At 33.5% G+C, this 13,762-nt stretch overlaps 1 protein-coding gene across 1 annotated transcript in view; it reads right to left on the bottom strand.

The window, feature by feature from the left end:
- The window catches only part of CSTF3 (cleavage stimulation factor subunit 3), a 71,209-nt gene that overhangs the window by 45,538 nt on the left and 11,909 nt on the right, over positions 1–13,762 (bottom strand). Inside the window, exons 2-3 of the mRNA XM_004436839.3 lie at positions 9,570–9,671; positions 9,352–9,447 (exon numbers count right to left, since the gene is read on the bottom strand). Of these exons, the coding sequence (XP_004436896.1) occupies positions 9,352–9,447; positions 9,570–9,671 (198 nt within the window). The remainder of the gene's footprint in view (positions 1–9,351; positions 9,448–9,569; positions 9,672–13,762) is intronic.

Here is a 13,762-nt window from a genome sequence, read left to right as displayed (position 1 = left end):
AGAAGCTAGTACTTTCCAATAGTTTTCAAATAGAAATAAGCTTCAAGTTTGAGTCATTAATAGGGAGTATTTACACTCAACAATAAACATGCTGAAAAACACTGATTTGTCAAAGAGAACATCACTGATTCAGCAAGAATCATTAATAGATTCAAAATAGAGTGAGTGGTTGTTAAATGAGAAATAAGTTTACAGTCTCAAAGTATCTCCCCATTATTTTACTAATTACAAAAGTGAAAACAGTAACTATGCAGTGGAGAAAATGGTCCACACTGACATCACCAATAAGGAGTAAATGAAAATCATGTGCCTCTGGATAATAGGACACACAATCATTTGTGGCTTTTCAGCTAAAACGTATATAACCTGAATCTAATGAGGAAAATATCTAACTTAAATTAAGGCTGAGGAACTGTTCAACATCAGAGGAGACTAAAGACAAATGACAACCATTTATAACTATCTTGGATTAGATACTAATTTAAAAGAAAACTGCTATAAAGTGCATTACTAGAATAATGAAAGCAGAACATGGGCTGCAGATTAAAATTCTATTAAGTTTCCTGAATTTCCTAAGTGTTTATGTATGAGAATATCTTTATTGTGAGGAAATACACTGAATAAAGTTCATGATGTACGCAACCAAATCTCGTATGGTTCAGGAAAAATAAAGCATAACTAAACGTTAAAAACTGATCAATCAAGGTGTAGTGTATGGGAGTTCCTTGCATCGTTCTTGCAACTTTTTTGGTAAGTTTAAAATACTTTCAAAATAAAAAGTTAAAAATGCTGTATAGAAATTGCTTAAAATATAAAAATGTCAGTTTATAACCCATAAAAGCAAAGCTGACTTACTATTCAACCCATAACAAAACAGGGTAAACCGTGTGATCCCCAGGGATTGGTGTACAATTTGAATCTTCAACTCTAAACAATGATAATCTAAATAATGAATGTTTCAAGCATTTTCTTACCTACTAACATACCGAAATTAAGAGAACCACGAAACCATAAAAAATTCACTTAATTATTACACAACAGTTAAAACCAATAATCAAAGGAAATGGTGGATGAAGGAATTAAATATGTATAAATACAGGAAACAAAGTTATTTTGTTGGCAATCTTCCCACAACACTTTTAAACCTCCTCCTATGACATAAAGTCTACACTTTGACGAGATTTTAAGGTAATGTCACTTTTGATATTTAAGTTTTATGAAATTTAGATATCACTTGAGTACATCTACAAATATCACTGGTGTCAAAATTCTCAATTATAGCTGCTAAGAGCCAACTCTCTTGATGGACATTACCAGAAATACTAAAATCATCATTTAAAAAATCACATTTGAGTTAAAAACTATCAAAAACCACTAAGGAAAATTTTTTTTAAACAAGGAGACATGAGTTTAAAATGGCTGAGAAACACTGCACTCATCTGTGTAGTGAATTCAGAAATGGATTGAAACTTGACTACAGAAATAGCTAGAAATAACGACTGGTTCTTTGTGAGACCACTCCATTCCCCACCCACTATAAGAATACGAAGTACTCACATATAAAGACTCAAGCTCTAATTAAACAAATGGATGTCAGCTAATAATCTGAAAATAAATATGAAGATGTGGTATTCATGTTTAAAAACTCTCTCAAGAGCTAGCCATCAAAAAAAGCCGCAGTTTAAGCCACATTCTCCAGCTTAAGTGGCCCTCTAATTAACACGTGGGATCTTCCTTAGAAGTTGTCTGATTCTTGATGATACCGTGTTTAAAGAAAAAAAAAAGTTCATAGAGCCAGAAAATCGGGTTTCAAATCCAAACATAATATTGCAAGTAAAAAACTGTCAACATTAAATAACAACCCTAACCCTGATCGTGGTTCTAATGAAGTCATCATACTGTCAAGACTTCTACCAAACACACACTAGGTGCCTCTAAGACTACTTTTTTTGTGTGTGTGAGGAAGATCAGCCCTGAGCTAACATCCATGCTAATCCTCTTTTTGCTGAGGAAGACCGGCTCTGAGCTAACATCTATTGCCAATCCTCCTCCTTTTTTTCCCCCAAAGCCCCAGTAGATAGTCGTATATCATAGTTGCACATCTTTCTAGTGCTGTATGTGGGACGCGGCCTCAGCATGGCCGGAGAAGCGGTGCCTCGGTGCGCGCCCGGGATCCGAACCCCGGCCGCCAGTAGCAGAGCACGCGCACTTAACCGCTAAGCCACAGGGCCGGCCCTAAGATTACTTTTTGATTGATCATATACTGATTGAGAAATCACACTGTGTAGTCAAAAGAACAAGCCAGGATACCAATCACTTTATAGCCCAGATAAGTATAGAGAGTATTCCGCGAGGTATGAAATATAGCAGTAAGACTCAATTACTGCCCTCTAAAGCCTCAATTCCCAAAACTGGCTGCCAGAAACACCTAACGATAAGATTCCACATGCACATCCTTTGGAGACTGAGTCAGCAATATTGGTAAGCTAATTGCAAAGCTTGTATGTTTTAAGCTTCCCAGGTGACACTAAAGCAGTGTAGTTTGTAAAGTTGGGCTCTAAGGGTAACAATCTCTTGATTTATTTTACTCATGTATAAAATATGGGGGCTAAACTAATTCATCTTCCAGCTCTAAACTTCTGATTTAAACTTAATGTCTACTTTGGCTTTAATATGTAATACTTGCATATTCATAGTTTGTTGAATAAAAAAAATTCAAGACCACCACCATGAAATCGTCCTTTTTTCCTTCAAATTCAATATGAAAAAGTTATACAAAATGTCACCATAAAAGGCCATTTCTGTTATTACTATGTGAGGTAATGGATGTTAACATTATGGTCATCACTTCACAATGCAAACATATATTGAATCACTATGTTGTTCACCTCAAACTTACAATGCTAGATGTCAACTATATCTCAATAAAACTGGAAGAAAAAAAAAAAACACTTCCCATATAGGAATCTTTAGACAAAGACTGAGAATAATGCTACCTGTATATAACAGAGCTAAAATTTTGCATTTAAAAAGAAAGGTTGTGGGGCTGGCCCGGTGGCATAGTGGTTAAGATCGCGTGCTCTGCTGCAGCAGCCCGGGGTTTGCAGGTTCAGATCCCAGGCGTGGACCTACGCACCACTTATCAAGCCATGCTGTGGCAGGTGTCCCACATATAAAAAAAGAAAGGGACGTGGACACAGCTGTTAGCTCAGGGCCACTCTCTCTCAGGAAAAAAGGGAGGACTGGAAACGGATGTTAGCTCAGGGCTAATCTTCCTCACCAAAAAAATAAATAAAAATAAAAAGAAGGGTTGTAATTCAACATGTTTTGTCACATGAATACAACTATGTGGAAGATTAAAAATAGCTTTGGGACTTAGTTAACTATCTTTGGACCTTATTACTCAAAGTATTATTTCAAAACTACAATCAATCCTGCCTTTGACATCAGACTCTTTGTTTTTAACACTATCCCTTAACATTTCCAAATAGAAAATTTTTCTTTGGAGGTCTCCTAGCATACAAAATGGTAAAACTTACCCTAAGTTATGCTTCCCTGAGCCTTAGAAAAGCTGTTTAGTTTCGCAACAAGTTGTATTCAAAGCAAATATTCACAATTTTATTGAAATTGCTGTAGATTCTGAGTATGTGGGGTAAAAAACTATTACAGACTTCAATTTATTACACTATTAAACTAACAAACTGTTCTCTGCTCTAAAGTTGCTAAGAGCAAAACTGTTTAGTAATAAAAATTTAAGTTTAAAAAGTAAATTATTTACAAGCTAATAAATGCATCCTAGTCCACACTTAGAAGTGCAGCTTTTAATAGATATCACTAGTATTACTTTAGACATCATTTTTTGGAAGTGCCTTGAACCAGACTCATTCAAAACGAACAGCTGTTTGCAAGTTGAAAGTACACCTAAACAAAATAAAAAATGAACCCATTAAAATATATTTGAGCCTTTGACTTTTAAGAGGGCTTTTTGTTTGCTTTTTAAGCGAAAGTCAATTAACTGCCACCTGGTTCCCTATGCTCAAGTTAGAACCAAAAATGCAGAGCTCCCTAAAAAGGCTTTCCTGTGTTAGGATTAATTCTTTTTCCAAATATGGAGGTTTCTAACTCTGTAAAATTATGACGGGCTTAAGTGTGTTTTTGTTTACTCATGGACGTCATGTAAGAGCATATCTTTAATTATACCTCTTAGGACAGGGGTAGGAGGTCCTCTACCAAAATAATTCCCAAAGATCTTACTGACTACAATGCCCAATAATTTTTAAAAACTAAGTTATTAGGTATAAGTTTTATTCCATAAATGCCCATGAAATTTAGGCTAAACCATAACCCACACGGAAACTTCAAATTGCATGATCAAATAGCCCTTTTTGTTTCACATCATATTTTAGAATGTATGTACTTTTTATTCAAATCTGCTTAAAGATGCCTTTTCCACGTTTTTAGAACATACCGTAACTCTTATCACACATACAAAAATAGAATATAAAGAAGCTGGGTTAAAAATATATGAGTCTTGGGGCCAGCCCGGTAGCGCAGCGGTTAAGTGCACGAGCTCCGCTTTGGCAGCCCAGGGCTCACAGGTTTGGATCCCAGGCGTGCACCAACGCACCGCTTGTCAAGCCATGCTGTGGCAGCATCCCATATAAAGTAGAGGAAGATGGGCACAGATGTTAGGCCAGGGCCAATCTTCCTCGGCAAAAAGAAGAGGACTGGCATCGGATGTTAGTTCAGGACTGATCTTCCTCACACACACAAAAAAGTAAGAGTCTTGGCAGAGAGAAAAAGATGACAAGATGATTTTTTTTCAATGTTTATCAGCGACTGCAAAGATTGTAATTTTGCTTTTCAAGTCGAAAAATATAAAGGCAATCAGGTTAATTAGTATAAGGTTTTGTTTGAAAATAAATAACTACATTTCACATAAAAAAATAAATTACCTAGAAGACATGGTAAATAAGATTTTTTTAAAGAAAATTTATCTAAATTAACTGTCCTTTCACAGATAGTTTTATTATGCGACGGCTTGAGTCAAAAGAAAGGTCAGAAGGAAAAAATGTACAGACCATGTTAGTAGAAGTGACAACACCTAAACAGCTATGCCTCAATAACAGAAGGGAAAATGGATACTTTAATAAAACCTAAAACAGAAGTTTACTACTTATAATAGTAAACATGCAAATATTTCCTTTTTTTTTTAAAATAGTATGTAATTATTCAAAGCACTTTCAGATATTTAATCACTCAGTTCTGTTTGCAAATAACTCCTGTTGTCTTTTACACCCCTACACTACATTTATACATGCATTTAAGAAACTATAGATTAAAAAACATATTGAATTTTAGAGTATAATCTGAATAATCACACAGACATGGACCAACATTTATTACAAACAGGAAAAGAGCAGATCTATAAGAAGAGTACAGATTAAAAAAAAAGATTGCAAGCTGACGTATAGAAATTATAATCTACATGATAATGCAACAATTTTATCTGCATTTAAAAATCACATTGCTCAATGTATACAAAACATTATAATACAGTAGTGTAAACTGCTACTTAGAGGTATCAAAACAGTATCGACAGTGCAGAAGTTTAGGTCACTCATGTTCCATCCTGAGTTCACTTCCATTTTCCAAGAAGAAAGGTATTTTTAAAAATTATTTTTCCAAAGTAGAAATGTTATTTTGAAAAACTGAAGTGTAGACTTCACAACCCATTATTTATAAGGATTCATATTTTTAAATTTTTTAAAATAAAAAGCAATCAATTCTCTATATACTTTTATTAAAGAATTACAGCTTTCACAGACAGCAAGATACATTGTTGCTATTACCAGCAGCATTACCTTCTTCATTTCTCCTTCAGCTACCAATAAAAAACATCACCCTTTTGTAGGAAAATTTTTATGAATGTGACTCAATTCAAAACAAAATACTCCTAAGATATCGTGGCTTACATGCTATCGCAGTGATTACCCAGCTATATGAAAAGCTACAGAAACCACAAAGGAGAAAAACAACTTAAAGAATATGGCAAAACTATAAATTTTCTCAATTTTGTGATACTTAGTGACCCTTCTCACCACTCTATAAAGTGGTTCTTTAAAGAACATTGAGACTCTGATTGGGTATTCCATTAACTCTAGTGTTTAAAAACTCACATTTCTTAAACTCAAAAATATACTATATTGTAGATTTAAGACGTGTACTGAAATGGCTAGAGCTCTATTAAAATGTTTACTTTAAAACTAAGCAGCAGCAAAAGTATCTTCATATCATAACAATTATATTTAGTCTCTATACTTGATTAACTATATCACTTTAACAACAGTCATACAATTGTTTGCTCTCACAGTATTAACTCATGTTAAGTAGCAGTTTGGGAATGTAAGACTAAAGCAACATATTTCACACACGACACAAAGTGTGATCTCCTATATAATATATACAACACTGAAGTAATTTGGCCTAACTTTGAAATTATATAATTATATTATAAATACATAGATGTTGGTCATGCCCTTTCATCAGAACAAGAGAATTTTACCTCCAACAACTTTTATGCTTTAGCAAAAAAATAAAAGTGGATATTGAATTAAGAATGACATTTTAAAGTTCAACTTTTATACAAGTAGCTAGGTACTGCTAAATGTTCACTGATATGATAAAAGTGGATGTACTGGCAATTATTAAAAATATTAATGTCATTAACTTCTTAATAAAAATTATTTATAACATGCTCTCATTTGCAATTGATGTTTTAAATTTAAAGCAAAAAAAACAAAACAAAAAATCTTTTTTTTTTTTGCCACTTTGTTCTTAAGTAGGATTTACAATAAATTTCTCTGGGGAAGCAAATTATCTCTTGTTATTAAAGATGTATGTATGTTCTATTAGAAAAGAACTAAATGTATTTGGACTCATACACATTGGTTTAGCTGAACATAAATAAATGAAACATTACAATTTTCCCACCATGAAGTACTGAGTTACAACAAATGTATTAACAAAACTTTATTTTCTTCAGAGTGCATACAGGATGTTATGTAAACACTGTTAGTATTACCTTTAACGTAAAGACATTCTTATTATGACTTCAGATTTTAATGTATTATAAATGGGTTATGTGTCTTCTCCAGAAATATTAAAGGCCACCTGGGTGATATGACCAAAGAAAACTTTAGCCTCTCACAGGCTAAATAAAGTACAAAATATGAAAATAGAAAAGTAAAGAGCAATTGGGGAAAAAACAGCTCAGGGTATGTGTTTCTGACATCAGCATTCAATTTAACATCTTAATTCCTAAACCAGAAATAGAAATTTTACAAAATACACATATATTCTTTACCATTTTTTCTCAAAAGATGTTTTACACATACATTCATATTTGTGTGTGTTTGTGTATCTGTGTGAAATAACTGCAACCATAACCAACTAAATAAATCAGGCAACTGCTAGCAGCTCTGAAATAACATGAAATGGGCCTGTTATTTAGACAACGTTCAGCCCCTTGGAATAACATCTGGTCTGTCTTAGAATTCTTTCTTAGAATGCAGTTCATATTTTTAACTAGGATATGGTAGAAACAGACACAATTGTGTTTATACTTACAGAATGGAGTATCTATTTGCCAATTTCAGTTTAATTTATGGTATAATAAAATGCATGAATAATGCCTGAATACTTGATAAACGGAAATTTCTAAAACTCAGAAAGTACTATTTCACTATACAAAAACTATTATGTACCAATTATGTTCATTTCTGATGAGTTTCACATAGGCTAATGTGTTTATAAAGTCAAACTAGAATGCAGACCAAGTACAGGTGCTCCAGGTTCCTTGCTTTAATGAGTATTACAAAGCAGCACTGGCTCCAGCATACTTCAGACAGACCTATTCACTTACCTGGTGAATTTCGTGCCAGTCTACTCTGATGATTAAATATATTAAGGAAAGAAATGGTCCTCAAGGTTAAGTGATGAAACCTTAAGGATATGGTCTTGGGCCAAAACCACAACCAGACTCCACATAAGGTACAGTCTCTCTCACACATACAAACACACAGACAGACATACCACATACACAACCACACATAAAATTTTAACACACATGCAATGTTCCTGCTATTGTCCACTAATTCTCCTCCTCCCAAAGTAATACAATATAAACGATAACACAAGTACAATGAGTACACTGTAGCCTCAATTTAAATCTGCTGTTGGTTGGGTCCATTCTGAGGGACACATCACAGGTGACACTGTGTTGTGTTGAAGTCTGTTCAGTACCACTGATGAGTAAAGCCCTTTGAACGGGTTCAAACAGACCCATATATTATCAAATTTCAGCTACTGTGGAAAATGCTATGATGAGGCTGCAGTGTACTTGATTATGTTGAGAATTTATATTATAAAATTAATATTCAAAATAAGAATACTTCATTAGTATAAGTTATAAAAAGAAGTGGATATCATTTCAGCTTAATGTGGATATCAGTTATTCCCATCTCACTCCTTCCATCCCATTAATTTATAACCTGAAAAATGATAACTTGATGCCAATTGTTATAGATACATTAACACTTTATTATCATCTTGACTACTAATTCCAGTCTTCAAAAATGAATTTTTCCCTTCTAATCATAATCAAGAATGGGGCCCTTACTCTTTAAAATAAATATGCCTGACTTCAAATTTCAAGACAGTTACAAAGCAAGAAGAAAAAGAAATCAAAGCATCATTGGGTAAATTATGATTACATAGGTCTGAGTCACATTGGCTTATTCCTGTAAAACGTAAACTTTGTCCTACAGAAAAACTTTTCTTTAAATTATTGAAGTGCTTACATTTATTGACAAACCACGCATTTTCACAAAATTAAAATCTGAAATAATTTTTCACCTAAATGTTTCATTTCACCAGACACTCAAAATACTCTATGAAACTAAGTTAACATTTCTGTATTTTCTTATACCATTCACATTAGTTTGTAAGTAGGAATAAAAAGAAAAATGAGCTCTAAATAAATGACACAGGAGGCAATAAATTGACACATGACAAGTAAATAAAAGGCTAAAGCACTCCAATACCATTGAAACTGTTTTAATGTTGTTGCAACTCCAAAATGCAACAATCATCAGCTTGTCAAGACCCAAATTTCAAAAATTCATTTTAATTACTCCTTCATACCTATTTTACAAAATAAAGGCAAGAAACATTTAAATCCTCCTCATCCTAGTTGTGCTATCTATGTTCCTAACTTGTTTTCTATCACTATAGTGTATGCTGCAATTCCCATCAGATGCTATATAAGAAAAAATAAAATAAAATATTAACCTCTGCTTCAATGTACAGTTTCCAGAATCTGCCAGAACTGGGGAACTGGGCAACAAGGCGTTCATAAGTCTTCCGTGCTTTGTCTATAGGTTGATTCTAAAATTGAAAACCAATAAACAGCATTTACAATGTTAAGATTATGAAAATACTATTTACTGCAGAACCAAGTAGTGTGATTGGACCCATAGAGAAGGAAATGTAATCCTATATCACTAAACCTGTGCCTCTCGAATGAGAATGCTCCAAGCGTCAAGGTCATATGGATTCTCTTCTAATTTCTTTTCGGCTTTCTTCACCTTCTCTGGGACATACTCAGCTGCCTGGGGGGAGAAAAATAAGGAACTAACGTTACTGTTTTAAAAAAATCTCATGCCTAATTTAATTCGAGCACAATATAACAGTCTCAAATGCAGTATCACAATACAAAGCATTAAAATGTCCTCTTAAAAAAGAGATTTGTAGTTTCTGAAATCTATATATACGTTATAAGTCACTTGCAAAAAATGAAATTAAGTGATCATATACTTTTAAAAGACATTTTTAAATGTAAACAAACCCATCTTTTTTTATTACATACTATAGAGCAGCAGTTCTCAAACCCGGTGGTCTCAGGATCGCTTTTATACTCTTAAAAATTAAGTATGCCAAAGAGCTGTTGCTTATGTGGGTTATTTCAATATTTACCATATTAGAAATTAAAACTGAGAAAATGTTAAATATTTATTTATATATAAATAACAAAATTATTTACATGTTAACATAAATAACATTTATGAAAAATAATTATTAAAAATTCAGTGAGAATAATATCCTTGTTTTACATATTTGCAAATCCATTTCATGCCTGGCTTAAAAAATGTAACCAGATTTTCGTATCTGCTTCTGCATTCAATCTGCTGCAATATCACATCATGTAAAAATTCTACTGTACTCTCATGAGCAACTAAGAGTGAAAACGGCAAATAATGTCTTAAATTTATTATGAAACAGTCTGAACTCAGACCCTCTGAATGTCTTAGGAACTCCCAGGGTCCCTAGATCAACTGTGAGAAACACTGCTATAGAACATTCATCCTGACCCACAAAGAAAAAGCATGAAATGACATGGAAATTTTATTTTGATGTAAAAGTTTTAAAAACATGATTCACAAATTGTATATATAGCATAATGAAAACTATAAAAGGAATCTGCAATAAAAGAGATTAAAAAGATTGTACTAAAATATTTAGTGGTTACGTTTGGGTGATGAGTGGTGACAAGTATTGTGATTTTTTTTTTCCCTTTCTGTCTTTCTATATTTTCTAAACCATTAAGATGGTAGTTTTATTTTTTACTGTAGAAATATAACCTTAAAAACTTAATACTTAATATATAAAAAAACTCACACAATTGAACAACAAAAAAACAAACAACTCGATCAAAAAAAGGGCAGAGGAAATGAACAGACACTTCTCCAAGGAAGATATACAGATGGCCAATAGGCACATGAAAAGATGCTCAACATCACTAATCATCAGGGAAATGCAAATTAAAACAACACTAAGATACCACTTCACGCCTGTTAGAATGGCTATAATCACCAAGACAAAAAACAACAAATGTTGGAGAGGATGTGGAGAAACAGGAACCCTCATACACAGCTGGTGGGAATGCAAATTGGTGCAGCCTCTATGGAAAACGGTATGGAGATTCCTCAAAGAATTAAAAATAGAGATGCCCTATGATCCAGCCATCCCACTACTGGGAATCTATCCAACGAACCTAAAATCAACAATCCAAAGAAGCTTATGTACCCCTATGTTCATTGCAGCATTATTCACCATAGCCAAGAAGTGGAAGCAACCTAAGGGTCCCTCGACTGACGACTGGATTAAGAAAATGTGGTATATATATACAATGGAATACTACTCAGCCATAAAAAAAGACAAAATCATCCCATTTGCAACAACATGGATGGGCCTGGAGCGTATTATGTTAAGTGAAATAAGCTAGAAAGAGAAAGACAAACACTGTATGATCTCACTCATATGTGGAATATAAACCAACACATGGACAGAGAAAACTGAACTGTGGTTACCAGGGGCGGTGGGGGGTGGGCACAAGGGGTGAAGGGAGTCATATATATGGTGATGGACAAACAAAAATGTACAACCCAAAATTTCACAATATTAGAAACCATTAAAACATCAATAAAAAAAAAAAAGTATACACAATGATGTGCATTGCAGCATTGTCTGTAGTACCCAAATCCTAGAGACAACCTAACCTATCATCATAGAGAACTGGTTAAATAGAATATAGGTCATCCATGTAATGGTTCTGTCCTGCTGGAGAGCATGCAGTGAGCACATATATGTACTGATATAAAATGATTGCCAAGATTTAGTGTTATGTGAAAAAGCACTGAGTAATGTTTCCTTTCATGTTTCAAAGGGAGATATATTTTCATAAATATGAGCTTGGACAAACAAGCTTACTGGAAAGATGCAGGAGAACTGCTAAGAGTGATTGATGCTGAAGAGGGGGCCTGAAACCCTGGAAGTGAAAAGGAGCCTTTTTAATAACATGTGTATATTATTTTTTCAATAAAGGATCAAAAAAAAAAAAAAAAACCTTAATACTTAAAATAGTAGCTGGCATCTAGGCATAAACACAATTATTACTTCTCCAATTGTTGTTCAGAATACTACTGTATACCGGAAAAAGAAAGTGGCACTCAAGTAAGTCAGATAAATGCTACTTTCTACGAAGTTTTGGTTTGCCTTTTTACAGGACTTCTTGAAATCTATAATATGGCAATACACATGAATAATATTCAAGGGATAGAGAGGGAAGCACTGCCCCTAACACCTTTCTTTTTTATTTATTTTTATTTATTTTTTTTTGTGTGAGGAAGATCAGCCCTGAACTAACATCCATGCTAATCCTCCTCTTTTTGCTGAGGAAGACCGGCCCTGAGCTAACATCTATTGCCAATCTTCCTCTTTTTTCTCCCCAAAGCCCCAGTAGATAGTTGTATGTCATAGTTGCACATCCTTCTAGTTGCTGTATGGGGGACGCCGCCTCAGCATGGCCAGAGAAGCAGTGCGTCGGTGTGCGCTCGGGATCCGAACCCAGGCTGCCAGCAGCCGAGCGCGCACACTGAACAGCTAAGCCACGGGGCCGGCCCCTCTAACACCTTTCTTTTTCTCCATTTTTTTTAGAGGCAATTAATATCTCTTAGAACAATTCCGTTAAAACATCAGTTGGGAAAAAATTTTTAAGGTCATCTGTTTAGGAAAAAACATTACCTAGAAGAAATATACTCTTTTCTTTGAAATAAATTAGTTTCCACCACCAATAAGTGTACATTTACTTAGAAAGAAAAACAAGTTTTAAAAGACTAATGTAATTTTGTATCAAAATTATCATATTTTACTAATATACAAGAGCTTTATAAACAGCTTGCTCAAGAAACTAAAACTGTAGCAAATAATAAAGGTGGCATTTCAAATAAGAATGGTGGATTATTCAATGTATGGTGTTAGAATAACTGTATAGTCATCTGTTAGAAGACATGCAAAGTCAATTTTTTCAAAATAAAGTTGAATTCCTATTTTACCCTTTCTACCAAAGTAAATTTCAGAGAGAGCAAAGATTTAAACATTAAAAACAAAAACACAAAAAAGAACTAGAGGAAAACATGCTGAAGTGTATCTTTGTATGGGAAAGGCTCTTCAGAAGCCTTTGAAAAGAGTAAATTTAATTCATAAAGTTTAAATTTGTGCATGAGAAAAGTATAATCAAAGTCAAAAGACAAATAAAAAGTATCCCCAACACATATGGCAAAGTACAAAATTTGTTAATACAAAGTTTAGTCAATAAAAGACCAGCAACTCAAAAAGAAAATGGGCAACCTATCCAACAAAAACTAAAGAAAATCACCATTCTGCCAATTTAAATGTATCAAATGTTATATGGTATTTATAAGTCATTTTGATTTTCATAAAGTAACGCAGCCAGATTTTTTACTTATAGGTGGAGTACCATTTTAAATATCTTGCTAGAATTTGAAAAATGTTTTATATTCCATCTATATTTCATTAAAAAGCTTATCACAATGGTGGTCAGATACACTCTGTTGGTTTTATTTTTGCTCAAAGCAAATGTTTGCCTTAGTTAATTTGCAGCATTAACCAACTATTGTTATACAAAGCTAAATGCTTTTCTGATTGCAACACCACAACATCAGAGAGAGCAAATAATACTTATTCCCTCTGCTATAACCATTGTCAATATTTAACGATTCTTGTAAAATCTGACAGATTTATAGATAGCCAGAGAGGTTTCTAAATAGTTTTTACATTTTTTATTTTTAGTTTTACCTAATGTTCTTTTGGCACTTGGAATAGGCTACAGATTGAATCCAGC

This window comes from Ceratotherium simum, chromosome 34 (assembly GCF_057802395.1).
Source record: "Ceratotherium simum simum isolate JZ-2026a chromosome 34, ASM5780239v1, whole genome shotgun sequence".
In the NCBI taxonomy this organism is placed as follows: Eukaryota; Metazoa; Chordata; class Mammalia; order Perissodactyla; family Rhinocerotidae; genus Ceratotherium; species Ceratotherium simum.
Note: the sequence above shows the minus strand (reverse complement) of the source record. Positions and strands in the feature narration are given on the sequence as shown.